General features: G+C 52.3%; 1 protein-coding gene across 1 annotated transcript in view; it reads right to left on the minus strand.

The window, feature by feature from the left end:
• Positions 1 to 26,580, minus strand: part of LOC128828746 (ceramide synthase 2-like) — a 60,687-nt gene that overhangs the window by 23,213 nt on the left and 10,894 nt on the right. Inside the window, exons 2-5 of the mRNA XM_054013669.1 lie at positions 9,930 to 10,047; positions 6,038 to 6,156; positions 1,096 to 1,153; positions 595 to 645 (exon numbers count right to left, since the gene is read on the minus strand). Of these exons, the coding sequence (XP_053869644.1) occupies positions 595 to 645; positions 1,096 to 1,153; positions 6,038 to 6,156; positions 9,930 to 10,047 (346 nt within the window). The remainder of the gene's footprint in view (positions 1 to 594; positions 646 to 1,095; positions 1,154 to 6,037; positions 6,157 to 9,929; positions 10,048 to 26,580) is intronic.

The raw sequence follows: 26,580 nt of genomic DNA on the forward strand, positions 1-26,580 counted from the left end.
AACCCTGACAAAAGTGACTTGTTGGTGTTTTATTCACCATTAACAGGATCCTTCTTATCACCTCAGATTAGTTTGTCCCCCATTTGCTTGCAGGAGTGCAGAGCTGGCTAAGTCCTGACATGGCCACAGCCCTTTTACATCTCTCCCCTCTTGTGAATGTCTAAACAGCCATTACACCAATGGGATGCAGACTTGCAGAAGGCCCAGCTATGTTCAGCTCCACGGGGGAAATGTACTTGCCCTTGGAGGTGATTCTGCTTTTACCACGTAGGATCTTTTTATTACACTGATTTGAATGAACCGTCTGTGGAAGTGGGTGTCTACACAGAGTCACACCTCTGCTGAACTGAAGGGTTAGCCTGCCTGTTAACAGGTGATTGCATTCTTTGGACTCAAACCTAGACCTGCCGTGGTTACCAGTCTGTCCATGGCACATGCTGTAACTCATCTGTAAAGAGCCCTCTGAGGTCTACCTTAAATAGTACAGGATAAGGGGTGCATCCAGCTGCTTGGGACAGGTCCTGACAAAGGCCAAGAGATTATGTGAACCTTCTGAGTTGCTGTTACATGGACCAACACACCTGGATGACTTACCTGCTGTGGATACCCCACCCAGCATTCTCTTGAGTCCCAAAACCAGGGCTTCTGTAAAGAAACAGTGTAATCTAACTGTGAGAATGCTAGAAACATTCCTCTCCCAACCAGTTGCCTAATTAGGCCTGTTCCCATTATAGCTTATATAATACAAAATGGAGTTGCTTGTTTTGACCCCATCAGAAAGGATGCATTCTGAAACAGTCTTACAAGAAGATTTTCCATTAGACTACATTAAGCTCCTGCTTCTTTTAATATGTGGATGGCCTCACAGGGTGAAATTTCTGTGTTAGCTTATGCCCTTTGAACTTCCTGTGTAGTTTTTGGGTGATTTAAAAATGTCTTCCCCTAGTAGATGGACTGGAAAGTACTTCATCATCCTTATGTGACACAAGCACATCTTGCTTCTCTCCAAGTACAGAACAGAAATATGTATTGAATGTGTTTGCCTTTTGTGCATCATTGCTAGCAAGGTAGGGTGGGTTCTGATTACATACTCACATCATACAAGACCACAAGTCCAGTGCAGAAGGAAATGAGATAACACAAAGAACTCCAACTAAAAGCAAGTAAGAAAAGAACAAAGGAAATTAGAAGTTCAGAGGTCAGGCTCAGCTCTTCTGGCCACCCCTAGTATCAGTCATTTGTGCAAATGACCTTAGCTAATACATACTTGCACAGCATATAGCACTCAAATGAGCTCCACTTGATAGCAGAACTCTAGGTGCACTTTATTCCCTCACTCACAAAAAAGGAGCAACATGTAATACTGTATATAACTGCTTATAATGCACAGTAGTGTATCTTGTATCACTTCCATCAGCCTTGGCCAACTGATGCATATTCTCTTCTAATAAGCCCAGTCTAAATCTCCTTAGCCCTGGTACATACTGTCAAACTGAAGCACTGCTGATAGGAACTGTCAGTAATGGTTGTGAGCTCACCATGGTTTAAATGGAAGTATAGACTAGAACATCATATTCACCACTGGTTGAGTTGCCACTCATGACAACTATAGCCACCAATAATTCTATTACACAATATAGACAAGGCCTTAGGGGGGCAGTTTGGGGTAGGGCTTGGTATATTTTGGTTTCAGAAGCACCAGGCAGCCAAGTTTCATTTGTGGAGGATGAGGTGGGAGTGACCATCTGGGTCACAGGCAAGCAGACAGATGAAGGAGATTTGGTGGAGAGGATGCTGTTAGGCTTGGCAAGGAGGCAGAGTTTTCTGGGAGCCAAGAACTTCTGTGCTCTAGCGCTGTGCAGCTGCTTACTCCTGCTCAGAGCAGATGGAGCCCAAGCTGGATGGGAGTGCAAGGAATGGGTGATCATGCCCTGGCCAGGACAACTAAGGTGGCACAGGACATGTTGTAATGTGTTGCTGGTAGAGGCCAGTAGTGAATAAGCATTGCTGTGGAGCACACCCTCTGAGGGGGTCTCTGAGGCACAAGCCTTTCTGGGAGGGGTGCAGTTTATGCAGCACCCCCCAGCTCATAGCTGTGCCTACAGGCACAGCATTGTGAACGGGAGGAGGGAAACGGCTGGTAGTTGGGAAGACAGGTAGGGTCAAGAGAGGGATTTTTCAGGCTACAGGATAGAATGTATGTTTGAACGCAGAACCTGACGAGGAAACTCAATTGAAGGTAAGGTAACCTGAATGAATTATGGGTGAGGAGGGTAAAAGCAGGTGGGAACAGGGCAGGCAGAGCTGGCCTTACCATGAGGCAAACTGAGGCGGCCGCCTCAGGTGCCAGACTGTGCGTGGGGGGCGCCACTAGGACCTAGAGTGTAGAAAATTGTGTCTGCTGCTGGTGCATATGTATTCTCTCTGCTCTAGATGCACAGAGATGGTGGAGTGCTGTGCTGGAGGAAGGAGGGCACAAGAGACATAACAGGCAGGCAGGAGAAAAAGTGAGAGGGAACAACAGAAAGCAGCAGGAGCTGCAGGGAGAGAGAGGAGGAGGAGCCTCTTATGTACCTCTCCAGCACCCCCAGGAGCCTGGACTGATTCACACCAGCTTCTCAGGGAGCTTCCTGTTTCCTGCTGCTTCCCTGAACCCACTTGAGGAGAACAGGCAGTCAACTGAAGTAGTAGGAGCTAGTTAAGCCCGTAAGATGCTACCAGCCTGCTTATTTGTCCCCTTCAATTGAGTGTTGAGAGCCACTATAGCTGGTGCAGAACAGCAGTTATGAGTGAAAAGAAAATGCCCTATGGGGCAGCATTCAGAAGAAAGAAAGAAAGCAAAGGAAGCTTTTCTATCTAAGCAGGAAGGAGCTCTCCTGAGATACATAGACACAAATGTTCATGGTGAGTCTTCTGGCCCCAGTGAGGATGTGAGTGGTGAGGAGATGCCTGATCTTCCAGTTAGTCAGAGTGCAGGTGACCTGGCAGCTACTGCAGCATCCATATCTCCATCTCAGATGGGTGTAACCCTGCACATTCCTGAAGAAAAGTGTAGATCAGAGAAGAGTGTGGTGGAGGCGCAAGAAACAGCTGCTGCTGAGTTTAATTCCTTAAGTCTGGATGATCCAGGACTGGGGACCCACTTGAGCAGTAGCCTGAGGGACTTCCTTGTACTGCATGGGCCACAGCAAGTGAAAAATTTCATGTTCTCCAAAGACAATGAAAATAGAAGTTTCCATCCAACACATTACTGGCGTGAAATCCCCAATGACGACAAAGTGGAGAGGCCATGGTTTATGTACTCAAAAACCCAGAACGCTGCATGCTGTTTTTGTTACAAACTCTTCCAGTCTAATGTTCCAGCCACATTGGGTTCTACAGAAAGAAAGGACTGGAAAAATCTGGCTAGAAATCTGACATGTCATGAGAAGGCAGCAAATCACCAGAGAGCATCCCATAGGTGGAAAGAGCTTGAGATGAAACTATGGTTAAAGGCCACCATAGATGATCAGCATCAAGAGAAGATTGCATCAGAGTCTCTTTACTGGCGAAATGTTCTGAAAAGGCTCATTGCCATTGTGAGAATGCTTGCTACCCAAAACCTAGCACTGCATGGTACTTCCGATCAGCTGTATGTGCCAAACAATGGAAACTTCCTTAAAATTGTGGAGCTGATGGCTGAGTTTGATGCTGTACTCCAGGAGCATCTAAGAAGAGTCACCACCCAAGAAATGTACACACACCACTACATTGGAAAAACAATTCCAAACGAGATCATACAGTTACTGGCAACAAAAGTCAAACAGAAGATTGTGGCTGATCTGAAGTTAGGGTGGCCAGATGAGAGGAAGAAAATATCGGGACACATGGGGCGGGGGGAGGTCCACTGGCAAAGCAAAAAAAAAAAAAAAAAAAAAAAAAGCCAAGTGCTGCTGGAGGAGTGAAATATGTCAGGACGTGGGACAAACACCTAAATATCGGGACAGTCCTTATTTTATCGGTACATCTGGTCACTCCATCTGAAGTCAGCAAGATATTACTCTGTTACTCTGGATTGCACACCTGACATCAGCCATATGGAACAAATGACTTTAATGGACTTTTGTAAAGCAAACAGAACCTAGTGAAAATGTCCCTGTAATGGTGACTGTCAGAGATAGTTTTCTAGAATTTGTTGACCTTGATGATACTGCAGGAGCTGGTATGACAAATGTGCTTCATTGCAATAGCTGACATGAGGTCAGATAATGGTGCCAACATGAGAGGAAAGAACAGAGGAGTGCAGACACTGATCCGAGAGTTAAACCCTCGAGCTTTTTTGTCCCATGCAGTTCTCCTTCATTGAACTTGGTGGTCAGTGATGCAGCGTCAGCTTCCAGTGAGGCTGCTGAATTTTTTAATGTAATTCAAAGCATCTATGTATTTTTTTCTGCATCAACTCATTGATGGCAAATTTTGAAGCAACATCTGGGAACATCCTCTCTGACACTGAAACCACTGAGTGCCACATGATGGGAAAGTTTAGTGGAGTTGATAAAGCCTATAAAACACCAAATTGGGAAGATAGATGATGCCATTATGGTGGATAATGCTATGAGAGGAACTGTTCATGGGAGAACTGTGGCAGAGGGAAATGGAATCACCAGAAATATACATAACTTCAAATTTTGGTGTGGCTTAGTGTTGTGGCATGACATACTGTTTGAAATAAATGTTGTAAGCAAGAGACTCCAAGGTGTTGACCTTGATATATCTGGAGCAATGGAACAACTGGACAAAGCAAAGTCATACCTGCAGTCTTACCGGTCAGATGAGGGATTTCAAAACGTTCTGAAGAGTGCACAGAAGTCGGCAGAGGAACTTCACACTGAAGCTATTTTCCCACCCAATCAAGAATACAAGAGTCACCGAAGAAGACGACATTTTGATTACAAGGCATGGGATAATCCCATAAGAGACCCCAAACAACAATTCAAAGTTGAATTCTTTAACCAGGTGCTAGATTGTGCAATACAGTCAGTTGAAGAATGTTTCATGCAGCTCAGGGAACACTGCAGTATATTTGTTGTATGATATTCCAAAACTCTTCACTATACCTGAAGAAGACCTACACCAGCAATGCAGGGCACTAGAGACAGTGTTGACACATGATGACATGCGCGATATTGATGCGAGTGATTTAGGGGATGAACTGAAAGCCCTTTCAAGATACATTTCAGCAGGATCAACTCCAAAGGCTGTTCTGGAATATATGTGCACAAATAAGATGACCACCCTCTTTCCAAATGCTTTTGTTGCTCTCCGCATACTTATAACACTTCCTGTTTCCAGTGGAGAGCGCAGCTTCTCCAAACTGAAGTTAATAAAAAACACATCTATGCTCCACAATGACATAGGAGAGGCTGGTCAGCCTTGCAACCATCTCAATAGAGCATGAGCTGGCCCAGACTATGGACCTTGAGCAGGAAGCAGTTCAAATCTTTGCAACCAAGAATACACGGAAAGCACCACTTTGAATAATCAAACAGATAAAAATGCCAGTGTTTACTATGCAGAGAAGAAAAGTTAACTTTCAAACACCTGAACAGCAAATGTAAGTGTTACTTAAAATTTTTGAACAAGGTATTTTAAGTTAGTTCTCCTTTATTGGTAGATATCAGAGCAGTACCATGAGAGGAGTAGAACAGGAAGAAGGCAGAACTGAGACCTTTCAAAGTTTTGGCCCAAGCAAGGGGGCATGGGGGTGTCATTTGAGCTCCCCGCCTCAGGTGCCAAAATGTTGTGAGCTGTCCCTGAGGGCAGGGGTAGGAGGAGACAGGTCCAAGAGACAGTCCAGGGGCTGAAGGTGGAGGGAAAAGCGAGGCCTCTGATTTAGGCTAGGGAGGCAGTACAGGAGGGGGGAGACAAAGCAGAGGGGCAGCGGGAAGGGCACATTCCAGCTGGCACCCGCAGGTGCTGGGAGGCTGTGTACAGACTGCAGAGCTCAGACCTTGCTGGATGGTTGAAGTGACCCAAGGCCTCTGGCCATAGCACTCACCTCACTGAATAGAATTTTGTAGTCAGACTGGGTTTGTCCTGGTTCCGCCGGTATCGGAACCACCTCTCCACCTTTCTGGTAGGCAAGTCACACTGCTTGGATAAACTGATCAGCTGCCCCTGGAAAACAGCCAAGCAAACAGGACTCACTCCCTGATGGCACAAATAGCAGAAGTGCCCAGCCTCCCTCACTAATCCCTCTTCCCACCTGGGGCAGGGGCCGGAATGAGTCCAAAGCTTGGTCAGTCTACATCTACAATCTCAGTGTCTTTATTCCTGTGATCTATCTGTCCCATTCTGCCCAGGGCTCTTTGGGCCTCACCCACGCCTCCTGCTAACTCCAGGCAGCATTCACACCTGCCTGGATGGGAGTCTCCTTAGCAGAGGCTCCAATAGCACCTAACTGTGCAGTGGTTTGCAGTTGGAGTGATTGCATTCACTTGGACGAGCGGGAGACTTCCTCTGAGAGGCCTGCTGATTTATGGCAGTTTGGTCAGTGGGAACCCGTCCAAACTCCAGGAACCCACAATGATGTTACCAATCAATCATAAAAACCTAGTTAAGCCACTCTTAAAAACTAAAATGAAAACCCCTCCCAAATCCCTCAGAACTAATATCATCCCCCTGTGCCTTCCACGCACAATCCTCCCCCTGCCCCTTGCAGTCACAATCTATCCCTGACCGTCCACACACAATCTGCCCCCTGCCCCCCCCCCCACAATCGGCCCCCTTCACATTCCCCACACAATCCCCTTGCCACTTCCACACACAATCCTCCTCCCACCCCTTTCAGTCACAATCTCCCACAGCCCCTTCCACACACACACAATCCCCCCCACCCATTCCAGTCTCAATCCCTGCCATCCCTTCCAGTCACAATCCCCCCTTCCACACACAATCCTGCCTCCTGCCCCTTCCACACACAATTATAGAATCAATGAAAATTAGGGTTAGAAGAGACCTCATGAGGTCATCTAGTTCAACCCCCTGCTCAAAGCAGGACCAATCCTAACTAAATCATACCAGCCTGGTCTTTGTAAAGCCAGGCCTTAAAAAAAATCTTGAAGGCTAGAGATTCCACCCCCTCCCTAGGTAACCCATTCCAGTGCTTCACCACCCTCCTAATGAAATAGTGTTTCCTAATTATGGTGACCAGATATCCCAATTTTATAAGGACAGTCCCAATATTTGAAGCTTTTTCTTATATAGAAACCTATAACTCCCAACCCCATCCTGATTTTTCAAACTTATCAGATTTATCCAACCTAGACCTCCCCAACTGCAACTTGAGACCATTGCTTCTTGTTCTGTCATCTGCTACCACTGAAAACAGCCGAGTTCCAACCTCTTTGGAACCCCCATTCAGGTAGTTCAAGGCTGCTATCAAATCCCCCCCCCCCCACTCTTCTCTTCTGCAGACTAAACAAGCCCAGTTCCCTCAGCCTCTCCTCATAAGTCATGTGCCCCAGCCCCCTAATCATTTTCATTGCCCTCCACTGGACTCTCTCCAATTTGTCCACATCCTTTCTGTAGTGGGGGGCCCAAAACTGGACAAAAAACTCCAGGTGTGGCCTCACCAGTGCCTAACAGAGGGGAATAATCACATCCCTCTATCTGCTGGCAATACTCCTTCTAATGCAGCCCAATGTCATTAGCGTTCTTGGCAACAAGGGCGCACTGTTGATTCATATCCAGCTTCTTGTTCACTGTAATCCCCAGGTCCTTTTCTGCAGAAGGTCATGTTATCTAGAGCTTTAATAATTGTTGCTCTACTCTAAACTTTCTTCAATTTGTCCACATCTTTCCTGAAATGTGGTGCCCAGAACTGGATACAGTAATCCAGCTGAGGCCTTATCAGTGCTGAGTAGAGTGGAAGAATTACTTCTCATGTCCAGCTTTCCACACTCCTGACATTATATCCCAGAAAGAGGTTCACTTTTTTTGCAACAGTATTGCATTGTTGACCCAAGCAGGCCTTGTCACTGTCCATTACTTATCTAGGTAACGAATGGGTACAGCAACAGATACCTGTTCAATATCTTCATTAATGATCTGGAGGATGGCGTGGACTGCACTCTCAGCAAGTTTGCAAATGACACTAAACTGGGAGGAGTGGTAAATACGCTGGAGGATAGGGATAGGATACAAAGGGACCTAGACAAATTAGACGATTGGGCCAAGAGAAACCTGGTGTGGTTCAACAAGGACAAGTGCAGAGTCCTGCACTTAGGATGGAAGAATCCCATGCACTGCTACAGACTAGAGACTGAATGGCTAGGTAGCAGTTCTGCAGAAAAGTACCTACAGTGGACAAGGAGCTGGATATGAGTCAACAGTGTGCCCTTGTTGCCAAGAAGGCTAACGTCATTTTGGACTGTATAAGTAGGGGCATTGCCAGCAGATCGAGGGACGTGATCATTCCCCTCTATTTGACATTGGTGAGGCCTCATCTGGAGTACTGTGTCCAGTTTTGGGCCCCACACTACAAGAAGGATGTGGGAAAATTGGAAAGAATCCAGCAGAGGGAAAAAAAAAAAAAAACACACACGATTAGGGGTCTGGAGCACATGACTTATGAGGAGAGGCTGAGGGAACTGGGATTGTTTAGTCTCCAGAAGAGAAGAATGAGGGGGGATTTGATAGCTGCTTTCAACTACCTGAATGGGGGTTCCAAAGAGGATGGAGCTCGGCTGTTCTCAGTGGTGGCAGATGACAGAACAAGGAGCAATGGTCTCAAGTTGCAGTGGGGGAGGTCCAGGTTGGATATTAGGAAACACTATTTCACCAGGAGGATGGTGAAGCACTGGAATGCGTTACCTAGGGAGGTGGTGGAGTCTCCTTCCTTGGAGGTTTTTAAGGCCCGGCTTGACAAAGCCCTGGCTGGGATGATTTAGCTGGGATTAGGTCCTGCTTTGAGCAGGGGATTGGACTAGATGACCTCCTGAGGTTCCTTCCAACCCTGATATTCTATGAACAGCAAAATCTTTATAGAGAATTAGCATTAAACGCAGAGTGAGATGAGTCATTACATGCAGGCAGAGCTGGCCAAAATGTTTTGACTGAAACATTTTCCTGCTGAAAATGGGATTTCATCAAAACTTTTTGTGGAAGATCTCATTTTATGATAATTTTCTATAGGAAATTTTCATTTCATTCAGTTTTTGAAAACAAGGGATTTTAAAGTTTCAGATATTTGTTTTTCTTTGTCCCTGATTTTATCATAACTTCTTCTCACTGAATTCAATAAAATGAAGGATGTGCTTCCCCCCCCCGCCTTTTTCCATTCTTTAACTTTTCAAAATGTCTTCAACCTCTGGAAAAGTTACAGAGAGAGTTCTCTTTTTGCCACTTTGTAACTTTTCTAAAATTGGAAAAGTTTTGCAGTTAAAGACTAGAAAAAGGAAACAAAATAAAAAAGTGGAAAAATAAAACAGCCTATGCCTCAAAGGTTGGGGAGGGATAGCTCAGTGGTTTGAGTATTAGCCTGCTAAACCCGGGATTATGAGTTCAATCCTTGAGGGGGCCACTTAGGGATCTAGGACAAAAATCTGTCTGGGGATTGGTCCTACTTTGAGCAGGGGGTTGGACTAGATGATATCCTGAGGTCCCTTCCAACCCTGATATTCTATGATCATTAACCTTGTTGCAGAAATAGGGAGAACAAAAGGGATAGAGAGAAAATTCAAAATTTGTAAACAAACATTTTATGGGAAAAAAAATGGGTTTTTCAGCAGTTCTACATGCAGGTGCCACCTGCAATGTACAATATGAATATGGGGATTCATAACTAGCAAATTAGAGATCAGTTCAATTAAATTGTAGCTTGCTAGTGATGAGAAGGTGCCTGGATGCAAGGGTCTGAATCTAGGAGGATGGTAGAAGAAGGAACTCACCTCCTTTGGCTTCTTGCTATGAGTAGCGTAGAAGGTTTCCAGCACAGTATTGGGTGGAGCGTTCAATCTCACCTTGTCCCTCACCCCTAGCTTTCTGCCCAGGGGCCGGGCTATGAATCTGCAAGAGACCACAAGCAGGCTTCAGCCAAGTGAAGTGTCAGTCAGTCCTGTAGGTGTCATGGCATTGCTGATGCACATTTAATCTCACTGATCTGGCATAAAGACACTGTGGTCACCTGGTGATGCCACATAATGTCCAAGCACAAACATCAGGGGGGTAGCCGTGTTAGTCTGAATCTGTAAAAAGCAACAGAGGGTCCTGTGGTACCTTTAAGACTAACAGAAGTATTGGGAGCATAAGCTTTCATGAGTAAGAACCTCACTTCTTCAGATGCAAGTAATGGAAATCTCCAGAGGCAGGTATATATCAGTGTGGAGATAACAAGGTTAGTTCAATCAGGGAGGGTGAGGTGCTCTGCTAGCAGTTGAGGTGTGAACACCAAGGGAGGAGAAACTGTTTCTGTAGTTGGATAGCCATTCACAGTCTTTGTTTAATCCTGATCTGATGGTGTCAAATTTGCAGATGAACTGAAGCTCAGCAGTTTCTCTTTGGAGTCTGGTCCTGAAGTTTTTTTGCTGTAAGATGGCTACCTTAACATCTGCTATTGTGTGGCCAGGGAGGTTGAAGTGTTCTCCTACAGGTTTTTGTATATTGCCATTCCTGATATCTGACTTGTGTCCATTTATCCTCTTGCGTAGTGACTGTCCAGTTTGGCCAATCTACATAGCAGAGGGGCATTGCTGGCATATATAAATAACATTGGTGGACGTGCAGGTGAATGAGCCGGTGATGTTGTAGCTGATCTGGTTAGGTCCAGTGATGGTGTTGCTGGTGTAGATATGTGGGCAGAGTTGGCATCGAGGTTTGTTGCATGGGTTGGTTCCTGAGTTAGAGTTGTTATGGTGCGATGCGTGGTTGCTGGTGAGAATATGCTTAAGGTTGGCAGGTTGTCTGTGGGCGAGGACTGGCCTGCCTCCCAAGGTCTGTGAAAGTGAGGGATCATTGTCCAGGATGGGTTGTAGATCACTGATGATGCGTTGGAGAGGTTTAAGCTGAGGACTGTAGGTGATGGCCAGTGGAGTTCTGTTGGTTTCTCTTCTGGGCCTGTCTTGTAGCAGGAGGCTTCTGGGTACACGTCTGGCTCTGTTGATTTGTTTCTTTATTTCCTTGTGTGGGTATTGTAGTTTTGAGAATGCTTGGTGAAGATCTTGTAGGTGTTGGTCTCTGTCTGAGGGGTTGGAGAAGATGCGATTGTACCTCAGTGCTTGGCTGTAGACGATGGATCATGTGGTGTGACCGGGGTGGAAGCTGGAGGCATGAAGGTAGGCGTAGCAGTTGGTGGGTTTTCGGTATAGGGTGGTGTTAATGTGGCCATCACTTATTTGTACGGTGGTGTCCAGGAAGTGGACCTCCCGTGTAGATTGGTCCAGGCTGAGGTTGATGGTGGGGTGGAAGCTGTTGAAAGCATGGTGGAATTCTTCCAGGGCCTCCTTCCCATGGGTCCAGATGATGAAGAGGTCATCAATATAGCGTAGGTAGAGAAGGGGCATGAGTGGACAAGAGCTTCCTGGACACCACCGTACAAATAAGCGATGGCCACATTAACACCACCCTATACCGAAAACCCACCGACCGCTACGCCTACCTTCATGCCTCCAGCTTCCACCCCAGTCACACCACACGATCCATCGTCTACAGCCAAGCACTGAGGTACAATCGCATATATACAAAAACCTGTAGGAGAACTATCCAACTACAGAAACAGTTTCTCCTCCCTTGGTGTTCACACCTCAACTGCTAGCAGAGCATCTCACCCTCCCTGATTGAACTAACCTCGTTATCTCCACACTGATATATACCTGCTTCTGGAGACTTCCATTACTTGCATCTGAAGAAGTGAGGTTCTTACCCACGAAAGCTTATGCTCCCAGTACTTCTGTTAGTCTCAAAGGTGCCACAGGACCCTCTGTTGCTCAATATCTAATGTGCACTCAATCAAACATACATATGAAAACAGTATGGCCAACCCCAAGCATTGAAAAATGGTGAGTCAGGCCCTCAAAATTCAAGGTTGGCTTCAAAATCATGAGATTTTTAATACAGATTTGAAGTTTTTTTATTTCCCTTCTGTATTTTGCACACATTTCCCAGCATTTCTCTAAAACCACACGATCTCGGTAACCACTGCTAGAAACTTGCTTTTTTAAAAACATGAAAGTGGAGATAATGATGTGTCAATGACTCCAGGGTTATAAGAAAAAAGGACTAAATATCATGAAACCCATGATGAAATCGTGAAGTTTGGAGTAACTGGGTTTACCTGGCCTTTACAGCTCCCTACAGGAGGCCCTGTGTTCCTACTACACCCCACCCCAGGAAAGGAACAGTGAAGTTGGGTCTGCCTACAGAGGCCTCACAGAAGCAGGCAGTCAGAGCCCAGCAGGCGCAGATAAAAGGAGCTGCAGGACCGTAGCAGGACAGTTCCTGGCTGAGACCAGAGGGGCAAGGAAGATGCTCCTCTCTGGCCAAAGGAGCTTGAGAGATAACCAGAGTTTAAACTGGGAGAGAGAGGAGTGGAGAACTTTAACCTGAGGTAAGGGGTGGTGATACAGGGGCCAGGTGGGAAGAGGCCCAGGGAAGTATAGCAATGAATTGAAGTGAGCAGTACATGACTGCTGTTTATAGGGTCCCGGAGTTGAACTTGTTGACGTCACTAGGCATCACCCTAGGTAACTCGGGAGGGTGGAAGGCCACAAAGTGTCAATGAAGCCTTCCTGCACTAGGACTAAGTGAACCAAACTCTATCCTTCCATGTTTAAACTCTAATCAACCTCAAAAGCCAGGTGCAATCGGAATATGTAAGCAACCAGTTATCTGTGTGCAACCCCCTGCTCAAGCGGTAATAATGAGGCCTGCATGTTTCTGGCTGAAGGGAAAAAGGACAAGATAACAGTTTAAAGAAGTTACTAACAAGCTAGGCTTATAGCTGCCAAGAATGACTTAACTGCTTAAATGTAATCGTTATTTGCTTAGTAACTGTTACCAGGGACGGGAGGGGTAAAGGGAGGAATGGGGGGAGAAGGGGAGAGCTAGAGGGGAAGGGGGGGGGTGAGGCTTAACTGCAAAATGTATAAAAGAAGAAACTGTTCCTGTTACTCTGAAACTTGTTCCTGTTAGTGTGCTTGATCTGAGACGTGCCTGTCTCCTAGCACCCCTTTGGGATCCCAAATAAACTTTGTCTGCTTCTCCCCCGGTGTGTTTATTGGCACGAAGCACACTGGGCAACGAACCCCGCTGTTGCTGTCCTCGGGCACTCTGTGCTGGCAACAAACTCAGCATAGTAGGTGGGCCTGCGTTCCTCCAATGATCACTGGTGAAGTGGTGTAAACCCCAAGGAGGATGGGGAACAAGCCTAACTTAACCCCAGAGAAGGGAACAAGGTTTGTTTGGAAGCCTGAGAGAAGGGCTGAATTTAAAGGCCCTACAGCTGGGGCTAAAGACCCTGGTGAGGGAAATAGGACTTCAGTTACACTGGAAGAGGTTCATTTTGAGTGTGTGACCTGGCCAGAGGGCTGAGCCACTGAAAACCAACCAAGCAAGGTTGATAAGCTACAGAGGGCCCCAGGAGTGAGGAAAAGACTGCAGTACTGCACACAGCAGCAGGAAGTGCTCAAGAGATGAGTACTCTTCCACCTTCCCCCCTCCCGTCCCTTCCCCCCCCCCGATTACAGTTGGTAACATTGAATACAAGTTCAAACATGGATGTACTGCAAACACAGCTGCAAATTGGCAAGATTGTGGCACTCCAGTATGAACAGAGGCAATAGCTTAAATAGGATTAAGAAATAAGAGCATTTGATTAAAACAACAAAGTAGTTTAAAAGCTTTGAGTCTTGAACAGACACTATAGTGCCTCATTCAGCTGGTCTACACCACAAAGTTGGGTCAACATAAGTTGCCTTGTGTAGTGAGTCGGTGTGGCTCCCCTCCTGCCCGGAAGAGTGAGCCCACGTGCAGGCACCAGAGTGGGTGGGACCACCACCGCCTGTCCCCGCCCCCCGGAAGTCAAGGGGCGGGACAGGAAGTATAAAGGCCGGCCGCCAGAGCTCAGTCGGCGGCCAGCCACCGGAGGGAGCAGACGTGCGGCCGGGAGCTCCCGGCCAGGAGACCGTCGAAGACCGAGGCCTGGACCCTAGCTGGCCTGAGCTACCCCGGGCCCGCTACGAGGAGGAGCCGCCGGAGCCCGTTCACGCCCGCTACTGGGAGAATCCCTGGGAACCGCACCCCACTAACCCTGAGGGTGAGACTGGACCCGAACCCCTTCGCCCCTGCTGCTATCCAGAGGAGCCGCCTGAGGACCATTGGCCGGACTTCCCGGCAGAGCTACCAGACTTGCCGCCGAGCCCGGGCAGAGAGGAGCCCATGCAGGTGGACTGGCCCGATCCCGGCGCAACGAACGAGGTAGGCTTTGAGGGGGATCACGGAAGTAGCCCGGGGGTAGCCGACCCCGGTCCGGCTGCAACTGAGTGTGAGCCTATGTCAGTGTGTTGCGGTCTGGATACCCCACTGACCAGCAGCGGCAGCAACCGCTGTTAGGGCCCCGGGCTGGAACGCAGTGGAGTGGGTGGGCCTGCGTTCCCCCCTGCCACCCTCCGCACGGGTGGCAGGCTCCCCCCTCACCCAACGCTCGGCTACAGAAGCCTAGGCGTACCTTATTTGAACTATTTGCTCGCTCAGCCCCTGCAACAAGGGCCTGAGCCTAACTGTGTTTGCCCCGCCCTGATCCAGGGCCTGGGCTTTGAACTGTTTGCTCGCTCAGCCCCTGCAACAAGGGCCTGAGCCTAACTGTGTTTGCCCCGCCCTGATCCAGGGCCTGGGCTTTGAACTGTTTGCTCGCTCAGCCCCTGCAACAAGGGCCTGAGCCTAACTGTGTTTGCCCCGCCCTGATCCAGGGCCTGGGCTTTGAACTATTCACTTGCTCAGCTCCCTGCAACCAAGGGCCTGAGCTAACTGTGTTTGCCCTGCCCTGATCCAGGGCCTGGGCTCTGAACTGTCTGCTCGCTCAGCCCCCTGCAAACAAGGGCCTGAGCTAACTGTGTTTGCCCCGCCCTGATCCAGGGCCTGGGCTCTGATCTATTTGCTCGCTCAGCCCCTGCAGTCAAGGGCCTGAGCTTTAACTGTGGTTGCTCCGACTCTGCACTAAAGAGCCGGAGTTTCGGGACTAACTGACTGCTTGTTCCCACAGTAGTGAGTCGGTGTGGCTCCCCTCCTGTCCGGAAGGGTCGAGCCCCGGCTAGGACCTACTACATTTGGCGCCCAACGTGGGGCACGAGCCCCTGCCCCTGTGAGAAGGGGCTAGAGGGGGAGTGGCCGTTGCCCCCCCCCGTTCTAAGGATGGATATGGAGCGGCTGTTTCAGCTGCTCACGGAGAGCCAGGAGCGACAGCAGACGGCCCAGCTGCAGCAGCAACAGCAACAGCAGGCCTCTCAGCTCGCGCAGCAACAGCAGCGAGATGCCGCCCAACTCCAGTTGCAGCAGGAGCAGCACACAGCCCAGCTCGAGCAACAGCAACAGCTGGTGCGGCAGTTGGGAGTCCAGCTGCAGCAGTTGCTGGTCACGCTCCCTCGCCCCGCACCGGGGCCGGCAGGGGAGGCTGCGGAGATGCTGCGGTTAGCTGCCCCCCTTCGCTTGACTAAGATGAGCCCAGACGACGACCCGGAGGCATTCCTGGTCACGTTCGAGCGGGTAGCCCTCGTCGCCGGGTGGCCCAGGGACCAGTGGGCTACCCTCTTAGCCCCCTACCTGACGGGGGCGGCCCAGGTGGCCTATCGTGGATTGGCGGCTGAGGAAGCACGGGACTACGACCTGGTGAAGGCCGCGATATTGGACGCCCTCGACGTCAGTCCCGAGACTTTCCGACAAAGGTTTCGGGGCCAGACTTACCCCACCGGGGCCCGACCGCGGGTAGTGGCCCAAACCTTAAAAGAGGCTTGCCGACGGTGGCTACAGCCCGGCACCCGGACGGCGGAGGAGGTAACCGAGCAGGTGGTGTTGGAGCAGTTCGTGCACACCCTACCCTCCCGAGGGCGCGCCTGGGTGCTTCGCCACCGGCCGACGACGCTGGCCCAGGCAGTGTCACTAATGGAGGACTTCCTGGCCGCCGAAGATGCAGTAGGGCCCACCTTCCGCCGCCCCGGGCCCGAACCAGCCCGCGGCGAAAAGAAAGGGGAACCCCCGAGCGGACCACGACACCCTGCACCAAGGCCCGACCCCCGCCGCGAGACCCGGACCCGGCACGCGGACCCGGCTCCTCGGACCGGACCAGTGGCCCCGGGCCAGGGGCCCCCAAGGGCTCGGCGAAGCCCCCCCCGGAGCCCAAGCCGAGAAGGCCCCCGGAGCAGACGACTTGAACTCGGACCCTGCTTCAGTTGTGGGAAGATGGGGCACCTCCGGCGAGACTGTCCGGAGATGGATTGCAGCTATGGGCAAGTGTGGGCGGGCCACACTCGAGCCAGGCCAGCCATGAACCCCAAGCTGACCGTCCCGGCGGCCGTCGGAGGACGGACTACGCGGGCCTTGATCGACTCGGGTTGTGGCCAGACGTTGGTCCGTAAGGACCTGGTACCGCCGGGTGATACCCGCCTCGGATGTATTCATCTACAATGCATCCATGGGGACGTCCGACCATACCCCAGCGCCCGGGTCCCCCTAACCATCGCGGGGATCACCCGACACCTGGTGGTTGGGGTAGCTCCCCATCTTGCATACCCTGTGATCCTCGGTCGGGACTGGCCGGCCTTTGAGGAAGTCCTACGGTCCACGCCGGCCCTGGAGGCTGATCGGCTGGGGTCCTCCTCCGAGACCCCCGAGCAGGGTCCGGCGACCGAGATAGACGACACGGACGCAGCGGGACCGCCGCCGGAGCCAGCCCCTCAGCCCTGCTTCAATACCGATTTCTGTCGGGACCAGCGAGAGGATCCCACCCTTAGCTGCTTCTACGAGCACCTCGCGGCAGTAGACGGGAGGGTTGTGGACCCCCAGCGGGCCACCCTGTGGCCCCATTTTGAGCTGCGCCGGGACCGGCTCTACCGCCTGGACCGTGACCCCCGCACCCAGGAACCACAAACCCAACTGTTAGTGCCCCTGTGTCACCGGCGGGCGGTAATGAAGTTGGCCCACGATGTGCCAGCCGCCGGGCACCTGGGGCGAGAGAAGACCCTCGCTCGAATCCTGGCGCGCTTCTTTTGGCCAGGAATCTCCCAGGAGGTGAAAGAATATTGCGCCTCCTGCCCAGAGTGTCAGAGGGTCGCCCCGCCCGGGATCCCCAAGGCACCCCTGGTCCCCATGCCAGTGATGGAGACGCCCTTTGAACGGGTCGCCATGGACCTCGTGGGCCCCCTCCCGAAAAGTGCCGCGGGGTTTCAATACATCCTGGTTTTGGTGGACTATGCCTCTCGGTTCCCCGAAGCCATCCCCCTGCGAAGTATTACCGCCCGGACTATCGCGGGGGAATTGCTGAAAATCTTCGCCCGAGTAGGACTGCCTAGAGAGATCCTGACCGACCAGGGAACGAACTTCACGTCCCAATTGTTGCGACAGGTCTGTGCCCTCTTAGGCATCAAACAACTCCGGACGTCCGTGTACCACCCGCAGACGGACGGGTTGGTGGAGCGGTTTAACCGCACTTTGAAAAGCATGTTGCGGAAATTCCCCACAGAGGACCTCCGCCACTGGGACCAATTCCTTCCACCCTTGCTGCTAGCCATCCGAGAAGTCCCGCAGACCTCAACGAAATTTTCCCCTTTCGAGCTGCTGTATGGACGCAGACCACGGGGCCTCTTAGACCTGATGAGAGAGACCTGGGAACAGTCAGCGTCCCCAGCCCAGGGCCTCCTGAAATAGGTCATCCAGTTACAGGAGCACCTTGCCCAGGCCGGAGCCCTGGCCCGCGAAAATTTGAAGACGGCGCAGGAGCGGCAGAAACGAACCTACGATCAGGGAGCCCAAGTCCGGGAGTTCCAACCAGGAGACCCTGTCCTACTCCTCCTCCCGTCTAGTGAGTCAAAATTGTTAGCCCGGTGGCAGGGACCTTACGACGTCGTGCGTAAGGTCGGTCCCGTCACCTACGAGGTGCGGCAACCGGACAAGCGGAAGGGAACCCAGCGGTATCACATAAACCTGCTGAAACGGTGGCAGGACCGGGAGGGCCTCTTAATTGACCCATGCCCGCCCGAGCCGGAATTGGGACCCCACGTACCCTCGACGGATGACCCCCCGGCACCCCAATTAGGACAATCGCTCACGGAAGAGCAATGTAAACAGACTAACTGCCTGCTGCAGACCTTCAAACGAACCTTCACGGCCGTACCGGGCTACACGTCCCTGGTCAAACACTCCATCCAGACCGAGCCGGGGAAAGTGGTTCGAGAGACGACCCGGCCCCTGCCCTATCGGATGCGGGATGCAGTCGAGGAGGAAGTAAGAGCCATGCTGGCTCTGGGCATCATTGAGCCGTCCCAGAGCGAGTGGCGTAGTCCGGTGGTCCTGGTGCCCAAGCCGGACGGTACCCGCCGCTTCTGCATCGACTTTCGGAGGGTAAACGCCATCTCGCACTTCGATGCCTACCCGATGCCCCGTGTGGACGAGTTACTGGGACGCCTGGGGGAGGCCCAGTATATCACCACCTTGGATCTCAGCAAAGGCTACTGGCAGATCCCCCTCGAGGAGACCTCAAAAGAGAAAACCGCCTTTGCCACTCCAACGGGGCTGTACCAATTCACGCAGATGCCATTCGGTCTCCATGGAGCCCCAGCCACCTTCCAGCGGCTGATGGACCGACTTCTGCAACCCCATCAGGACTATGCGGCAGCGTACCTAGACGACGTGGTCATCTATAACCGCGGCTGGGAGGACCATCTGCCCCGGGTTGCGGCGGTCCTAGGGTCCCTACGACAGGCGGGCCTGACCGCCAACCCCAAAAAGTGCCGTATTGCCTGGCAAGAGACCAACTACCTCGGCTATACCGTCGGGGGCGGGCGGGTCAAGCCCCTCGTCGGGAAAGTCCAGGCCCTCCTGGACTGTCCCACCCCGTCGACCAAACGGCACGTTCGGCAGTTCCTGGGCCTCGTTGGGTATTACAGACGGTTCATCCCCCAGTTCGCGACCATCGCAGCACCCTTAACTGGGCTTCTGACGAAGGACAGCCCCCGGCAGGTACGATGGTCCCCCGAATGTGAGGCGGCCTTCCGGACACTGCAGAAGTGCCTCTGCCAGGAGCCGGTTCTCTATAGCCCGGACTTTAAACGCCCATTCATCCTACAGACCGACGCCTCCGGCGTAGGGTTAGGGGCAGTCTTGTCCCAAGAAGTGGAGGGAAAGGACCACCCCGTATTATATCTCAGCCGGAAGCTGTTCCCCCGTGAGAGGAATTACGCAGTGGTGGAAAAAGAGGCCCTCGCGGTGAAGTGGGCCTGCGATGCCCTGCGCTTCTACCTCCTCGGGGCCCCGTTCACCCTCGTCACAGACCACGCCCCCCTCCGGTGGCTAATGCGGATGAAAGATAATAATGCCCGCATTATGCGGTGGTACCTCGCCTTACAGCCCTACGCATTTACGGTCCAGCATCGAGCTGGTAAGGACCATACGAATGCGGACTTCCTATCCCGCATGGGGGAGATGGAAGGACCTGGCCCCGACATGCGGGAGCCAGTCTTAAGGGGGGGGGGGTGTAGTGAGTCGGTGTGGCTCCCCTCCTGCCCGGAAGAGGGAGCCCACGTGCAGGCACCAGAGTGGGTGGGACCACCACCGCCTGTCCCCGCCCCCCGGAAGTCAAGGGGCGGGACAGGAAGTATAAAGGCCGGCCGCCAGAGCTCAGTCGGCGGCCAGCCACTGAAGGGAGCAGACGTGCGGCCGGGAGCTCCCGGCCAGGAGACCGTCGAAGACCGAGGCCTGGACCCTAGCTGGCCTGAGCTACCCCGGGCCTGCTACGAGGAGGAGCCGCCGGAGCCCGTTCACGCCCGCTACTGGGAGAATCCCTGGAAACCGCACCCCACTAACCCTGAGGGTGAGACTGGACCCGAACCCCTTCGCCCCTGCTGCTACCCAGAGGAGCCGCCTGAGGACCATTGGCCGGACTTCCCGGCAGAGCTACCAGACTTGCCGCCGAGCCCGGGCAGAGAGGAGCCCATGCAGGTGGACTGGCCCGATCCCGGCGCAACGAACGAGGTAGGCTTTGAGGGGGATCACGGAAGTAGCCCGGGGGTAGCCGACCCCGGTCCGGCTGCAACTGAGTGTGAGCCTATGTCAGTGTGTTGCGGTCTGGATACCCCACTGACCAGCAGCGGCAGCAACCGCTGTTAGGGCCCCGGGCTGGAACGCAGTGGAGTGGGTGGGCCTGCGTTCCCCCCTGCCACCCTCCGCACGGGTGGCAGGCTCCCCCCTCACCCAACGCTCTGCTACAGAAGCCTAGGCGTACCTTATTTGAACTATTTGCTCGCTCAGCCCCTGCAACAAGGGCCTGAGCCTAACTGTGTTTGCCCCGCCCTGATCCAGGGCCTGGGCTTTGAACTATTTGCTCGCTCAGCCCCTGCAACAAGGGCCTGAGCCTAACTGTGTTTGCCCCGCCCTGATCCAGGGCCTGGGCTTTGAACTATTTGCTCGCTCAGCCCCTGCAACAAGGGCCTGAGCCTAACTGTGTTTGCCCCGCCCTGATCCAGGGCCTGGGCTTTGAACTATTCACTCGCTCAGCTCCCTGCAACCAAGGGCCTGAGCTAACTGTGTTTGCCCTGCCCTGATCCAGGGCCTGGGCTCTGAACTGTCTGCTCGCTCAGCCCCTGCAACCAAGGGCCTGAGCTAACTGTGTTTGCCCCGCCCTGATCCAGGGCCTGGGCTCTGAACTGTCTGCTCGCTCAGCCCCTGCAACCAAGGGCCTGAGCTAACTGTGTTTGCCCCGCCCTGATCCAGGGCCTGGGCTCTGATCTATTTGCTCGCTCAGCCCCTGCAGTCAAGGGCCTGAGCTTTAACTGTGGTTGCTCCGACTCTGCACTAAAGAGCCGGAGTTTCGGGACTAACTGACTGCTTGTTCCCACAGTAGTGAGTCGGTGTGGCTCCCCTCCTGTCCGGAAGGGTCGAGCCCCGGCTAGGACCTACTACACCTTGTCTACCTATTTGTGCACCTGTCTACGCTCCAGTTTGTCTATGGCCAATGTAAGTGCCCCACTACAGTGACACAGTAACGCCACCTCCCTCAACGGTGTGGCACCATGGTTGACCTACTGAGATTGACACAGTGCAAGTGCAAACATTGCACGGCCTGTGTCATCCCTAACAGTCCTCCACAGCTGTCTCACAATGCCCCATCCCCTGTGACCGTGAGCCCTCTAGTCACAATTGTAAACTACACTGGCTAGGGTTCACAGAGCCCAGGAGCCACCCCCACTCTAAAATTGTTTTTGAAATGATTTTTCCCTGATTGCACCCTGGTGAGCAAACCTAGCAGCTTATCCTTGTTGTGTAGAACTGCTCAACCGCCCATGCCAGCCCCATAAACACAAAGAGGTACTAGATGCACTTTTGCTTGGAGTGCACATGAAGAATTGGATCTCCTGGGCCTGTGGGAGAAGTGGCAATGCAAGCACAGCTATGGACCAGCCATAGAAATGTGGACATCTATGAGCAGATTGCATGGGGGATGCAGGCAAAGAGGTATGACAGGGATCAGCAGACTTGCTGTGTGAAAGCAAAGGAAAGGCATCGGGGTACTACAAGGCCAGGGAGTGCAGCAATAGTTCTGATGCTAGGCTGCAGCCTGGTGCTTCTACAACAAACTGCATACCATACTTGTCAGAGACCCCACCAGCACTCTGCAGATCCCTGGGGATATCTTGGAGGAGCCCGACACAGAGATCCCTGCCATGAACAGCAAGGATGATGGGGGAAGAGACACAGTGGGGGACTCCAGCCATGATGTGAGCCAGAACGTGCTTGAGACTCACTGCAGATGAGACTGATGAAGTGAAAGGGACCTCAGGTAAGTTTGTGGCATGCATTTTTCCTTACGGTGTTTAAATTTAAAGATGGTGCCCGTCCCATCCCCAAGTTTACAAGATACAAATATCAACTCTTTGTGGCTTTACTTGTATGAGAAGAGGTAGCAGTACAACAAACAGAGGTAGAGTTGGCATCTGTTCGTTCCCCCAGGCAGGGGGCTTGTGGACCACTTTGTTTATGGGCCTAGGGACAGCCTTTAAGAACATAAGAACGGCTATACTGGGTCAGACCAAAGGTCCATCCAGCCCAGTATCCTGTCTACCGACAGTGGCCATTACCAGGTGCCCCAGAGGGAGTGAACATAAAAGATAATGATCAAGTGATCTCTCTCCTGCCATCCATCTCAACCCGCTGACAAACAGAGGCTAGGGACACCATTCCTTATCCATCCTGGCTAATAGCCATTAATGGACTTAACCTCCATGAATTTATCTAGTTCTATTTTAAACCCTGTTATAGTCCTAGCCTTCACAACTTCCTCAGTCAGGTTAACTGTGTGCAGTGTGAAGAACTTCCTTTTATTTGTTTTAAACCTGCTGCCCATTAATTTCATTTGGTGGCCCCTACTTCTTATATTATAGGAACAAGTAAATAACTTCCTTATTCACTTTCTCCAGACCAGTCATGATTTTATATATCTCTATCATATCCCCCCTTAGTCTCCTCTTTTCCAAGCTGAAGAGTCCTAGCCTCTTTAATCTCTCCTCATATGGGACCCGTTCCAAACCCCTAATTGAAGTGCCTTCTCCCAGCCCCTCCACAAACTCAGTCAGAGACCGCTCCGAAGTACATGCACCCAGTGCTCTTTTATTGTTCGTGCCTATCCCCACCACCTACTATTTACATATAGTACAGACCAACACCCTGGGAGATGCTCGCATCTCCTGCCAGCAGGAATCTATAACTCCTTGCTCCTCCCTTTCCTGTCTCTCCCTTGCTTCCTCCCAGCCAGCTTTATATAGCAGGCTGGCCAATCAGGCCCGCAGGTGCATCCCCTGAGGTGATTAGGGCGTGGCCTCCCCAGCCAGTTCTAACTAATCCCCCTTTTAAGCAGAGCTGGGCTAACAGGGGCCTGGCTTGGATCTCCTAGCCAGCACCCTGTTACACTTCTCCCACCTTAAGAGCCGCAAGGCCCGGCCGCCCTCGGCCTGCCTGTCCTTCGGCCTTTTCGCCCTCTACCTTGGGTGGGGCCTTCTGGAGGGAGGCCTCCACCTGTGGCCGGGTGGACCCCAGCCATCTCTGCCGGGGGTTGCTCCATCCCCCGCCTGCAAAAGGTATACTGCGGTGGTAGTGGCTGTCCCCATAACTCTGCCTCTGCGCGCAGGTCATCACACCATGTGCACGACGGCAGGGCCCCAACCTCCGCTTGTCCCATACTTCAGGTACGGGGTCGGAACCTATCCCCTTTTCTGGCGGGAGCTTCCCTGCCTCAGTTTCACCCGCATCCTCCTGTCGGTTTGGGGTCTCATCTGTGGGCACTGCATCCACAGGGCTCTCTGCGGGGGCTGGCCCTTCCTCTGCAGGGCCCAAGCCCGCCAGCTCCCCCAGGTAGACCTCCTGGGGGTCTGCCTGCAATGTGCTCTGTTGTCTAGGAGTTTTGTTGGTCTTGATGGACCCTTGCCATCCTCACATCTCACAGCCTTCTGGTGCGGGTGGTACACCCTCCATAACCTGTGTACCCCCACCCTCCCTTCACGGTGGTGGGCCACAGTCCCTGCCCACCACCACAGGATACAGTAGCTCCTCCAAGACCCACACTCGCTTCCACCTGAAGCGGCCCCTCACTTCCAGGGATACCTGGGTCACCTGGCAAAACTTTTTATCCCCATTTATGCAGCCAAGGGCCATTCTCGCCCCCCTGACCAGCCAATGGTGTTTTACCAACCCTTGCTGCACAAGCATACAGCCGGATGCTGTATCCAGTAGGCTGGCTTGGGGTTTTCTCCCTGCCTGCCCCTCTACCTGGGTCCACCCACAGAACTCTGCCTACCCGCACTCCACCTCCGGGCAGTTCCGTTTTATATGTCCTAGCTTTCCACATTGACAGCAGCTTAGCCTGGCTGCTCATTCGGGTTCCCCTTGGGCCTCGCCCTTCCTCCCCTGGGCCACCCCGGAAACTGGTTCAGATTGTCTTCTCCCACGCAACCTTTCCTTCCAGGGCCGGTCCTCCCTCTGGGGTCCCTCAGCCTTGATGTATTCTTTGGTCAATCTGACCGCTGCCTCCAGAGTACCTGGCTGGTGTCGCCTCACCCAGACCCGTATGGCCTCGGGGAGGCTTTGTAACAATTGTTCCAGGACTAAACTGTCCATAATCTCCGCTGTGGCATGCATTTCTGGCCTTAACCACCGGGTTGCCCAGTCTACTAGCCTCTGGGTAAATGCTCACAGCCATACGGCCACCATCCAGCGCATGGCCCGGAATTTCTGCCAATAGCACTCGGCTGACAGGCCCACACAGTCCAAAATGGCAGCCCGTACGGTCTCATAAATCCCGGGCGTGCTTCTCACTCAGCACCATGTAGGACGCTTGAGCCTCTCCCACCAAGTACAGCACAAGCTGGAGAGTCCAGGTTGTCTTCTCCCACCTGCCGCCCATAGCTACCCACTCAAATGTCCCCAGGAACACATCTGGGTCATCCGCCAGGCTCATTTTACACAGCCCCCAGCCCGGGGGTTGGGTGCCTTCACCCGTCGCAGGACTCACCAGCCGCTGGAGGAGCTGTGCTTGTGCATTGGTCTGCTCCCTGACAAAGTCCTTCAGGCTCCGTTGCTGTTCTGCCTGCTAGGTCAGGAATGTCTGCTTCTCCGTCTGGTGGGACAGCTGGACGTTCCACAGAGCCTGCTGCATTACCAGCCATTTTAGGGTCTCCTCCATGTCTAGGGTCGCCAACCACGGTCACTGGCTCCGAATCCTGGACAAGCCCCAACATGTAGTGGTGCCTTCTCCCAGCCCCTCCACAAACTCAGTCGGAGATCACTCCAAAGTACATGCACCAGTGCTCTTTTATTGTTTGTGCCTATCCCCACCACCTACTATTTACATATCTTACAGACCAACACCTTGGGAGACTGCTAGCTTCTCCTGCCAGTAGGAATCTAGAGCACCTTGCTTCTCCCTTTCCTGTCTCTCCCTTGCTTCCTCCCAGCCAGCTTTATATAGCAGGCTGGCCACTCAGGCCCGCAGGTGCACCCCCTGAGGTGATTAGGGCGTGGCCTCCCCAGCCAGTCCTAACTAATCCCCCTTTTAAGCGGAGTTGGGCTAACAGGGGCCTGGCTTGGATCTCCTAGCCAGCACCCTGTTACATTGCCCTTCTCTGAACCTTTTCTAATGCCAGTATATCTTTTTTGAGATGAGGAAACCACATCTGTACGCAATATTCAAGATGTGGGTGTACCGTGGATTTATATAAGGGCAATAAGATATTCTCAGTCTTAGGCCTGGTCTACACTAGGCGTTTATGTCGAAGTTAGCGCCGTTACATCGAATTAACCCTGCACCCGTCCACACCGCGAAGGTATTTAGTTCGACATAGAGGTCTCTTTAATTCGACTTCTGTACTCCTCCCCGACGAGGGGAGTAGCGCTAAATTCGACATGGCCATGTCGAATTACGCTAGGTGTGGATGGAAATCGACGCTAATAGCTCCGGGAGCTATCCCACAGTGCACCACTCTGTTGACGCTCTGGACAGCAGTACGAGCTCGGATGCTCTGAACTGCCACACAGGAAAAGCCCCGGGAAAATTTGAATTTGAATTCCTTTTCCTGTCTGGCCAGTTTGAATCTCATTTCCTGTCTGGACATCGTGGCGAGCTCAGCAGCACTGGCAACGATGCAGAGCTCTCCAGCAGTGATGGCCGTGCAATCTCAGAATAGAAAGAGGGCCCCAGCATGGACTGATCGGGAAGTCTTGGATCTCATCGCTGTGTGGGGCGATGAGTCCGTGCTTTCCGAGCTGCGATCCAAAAGACGGAATGCAAAGATCTACGAGAAGATCTCTAAAGACATGGCAGAGAGAGGATACAGCCGGGATGTAACGCAGTGCCGCGTGAAAATCAAGGAGCTGAGACAAGGCTACCAGAAGACCAAAGAGGCAAACGGACGCTCCGGATCCCATCCCCAGACATCCCGTTTCTACGAGGCACTGCATTCCATCCTCGGTGCGGCCGCCACCACTACCCCACCAGTGACCGTGGACTCTGAGGATGGGATAGTGTCCACGGCTGGATCCTCGGACATGTTAGCGGACGGGGAAGATGAGGAAGGAGATGAGGAGGACGAGGCAGTCGACAGCGCTCACAACGCTGATTTCCCCGACAGCCAGGATCTCTTCATCACCCTTACAGGTTTTACGAAGGGCAGATCGTGCCAAACGAATCTGATCTCCTTCTTTGAGAAAGTAACGGACTTATTAGATAAGGGAAATGCGGTGGACCTAATATACCTGGATTTCAGTAAAGCGTTTGATACAGTACCCCATGAGGAACTATTGGTTAAACTGAAAAACATGGGGATCGATATGAAAATCCAGAGGTGGATAAGG

This window comes from Malaclemys terrapin, chromosome 24, assembly GCF_027887155.1.
Source record: "Malaclemys terrapin pileata isolate rMalTer1 chromosome 24, rMalTer1.hap1, whole genome shotgun sequence".
NCBI classification, from domain to species: domain Eukaryota; kingdom Metazoa; phylum Chordata; order Testudines; family Emydidae; genus Malaclemys; species Malaclemys terrapin.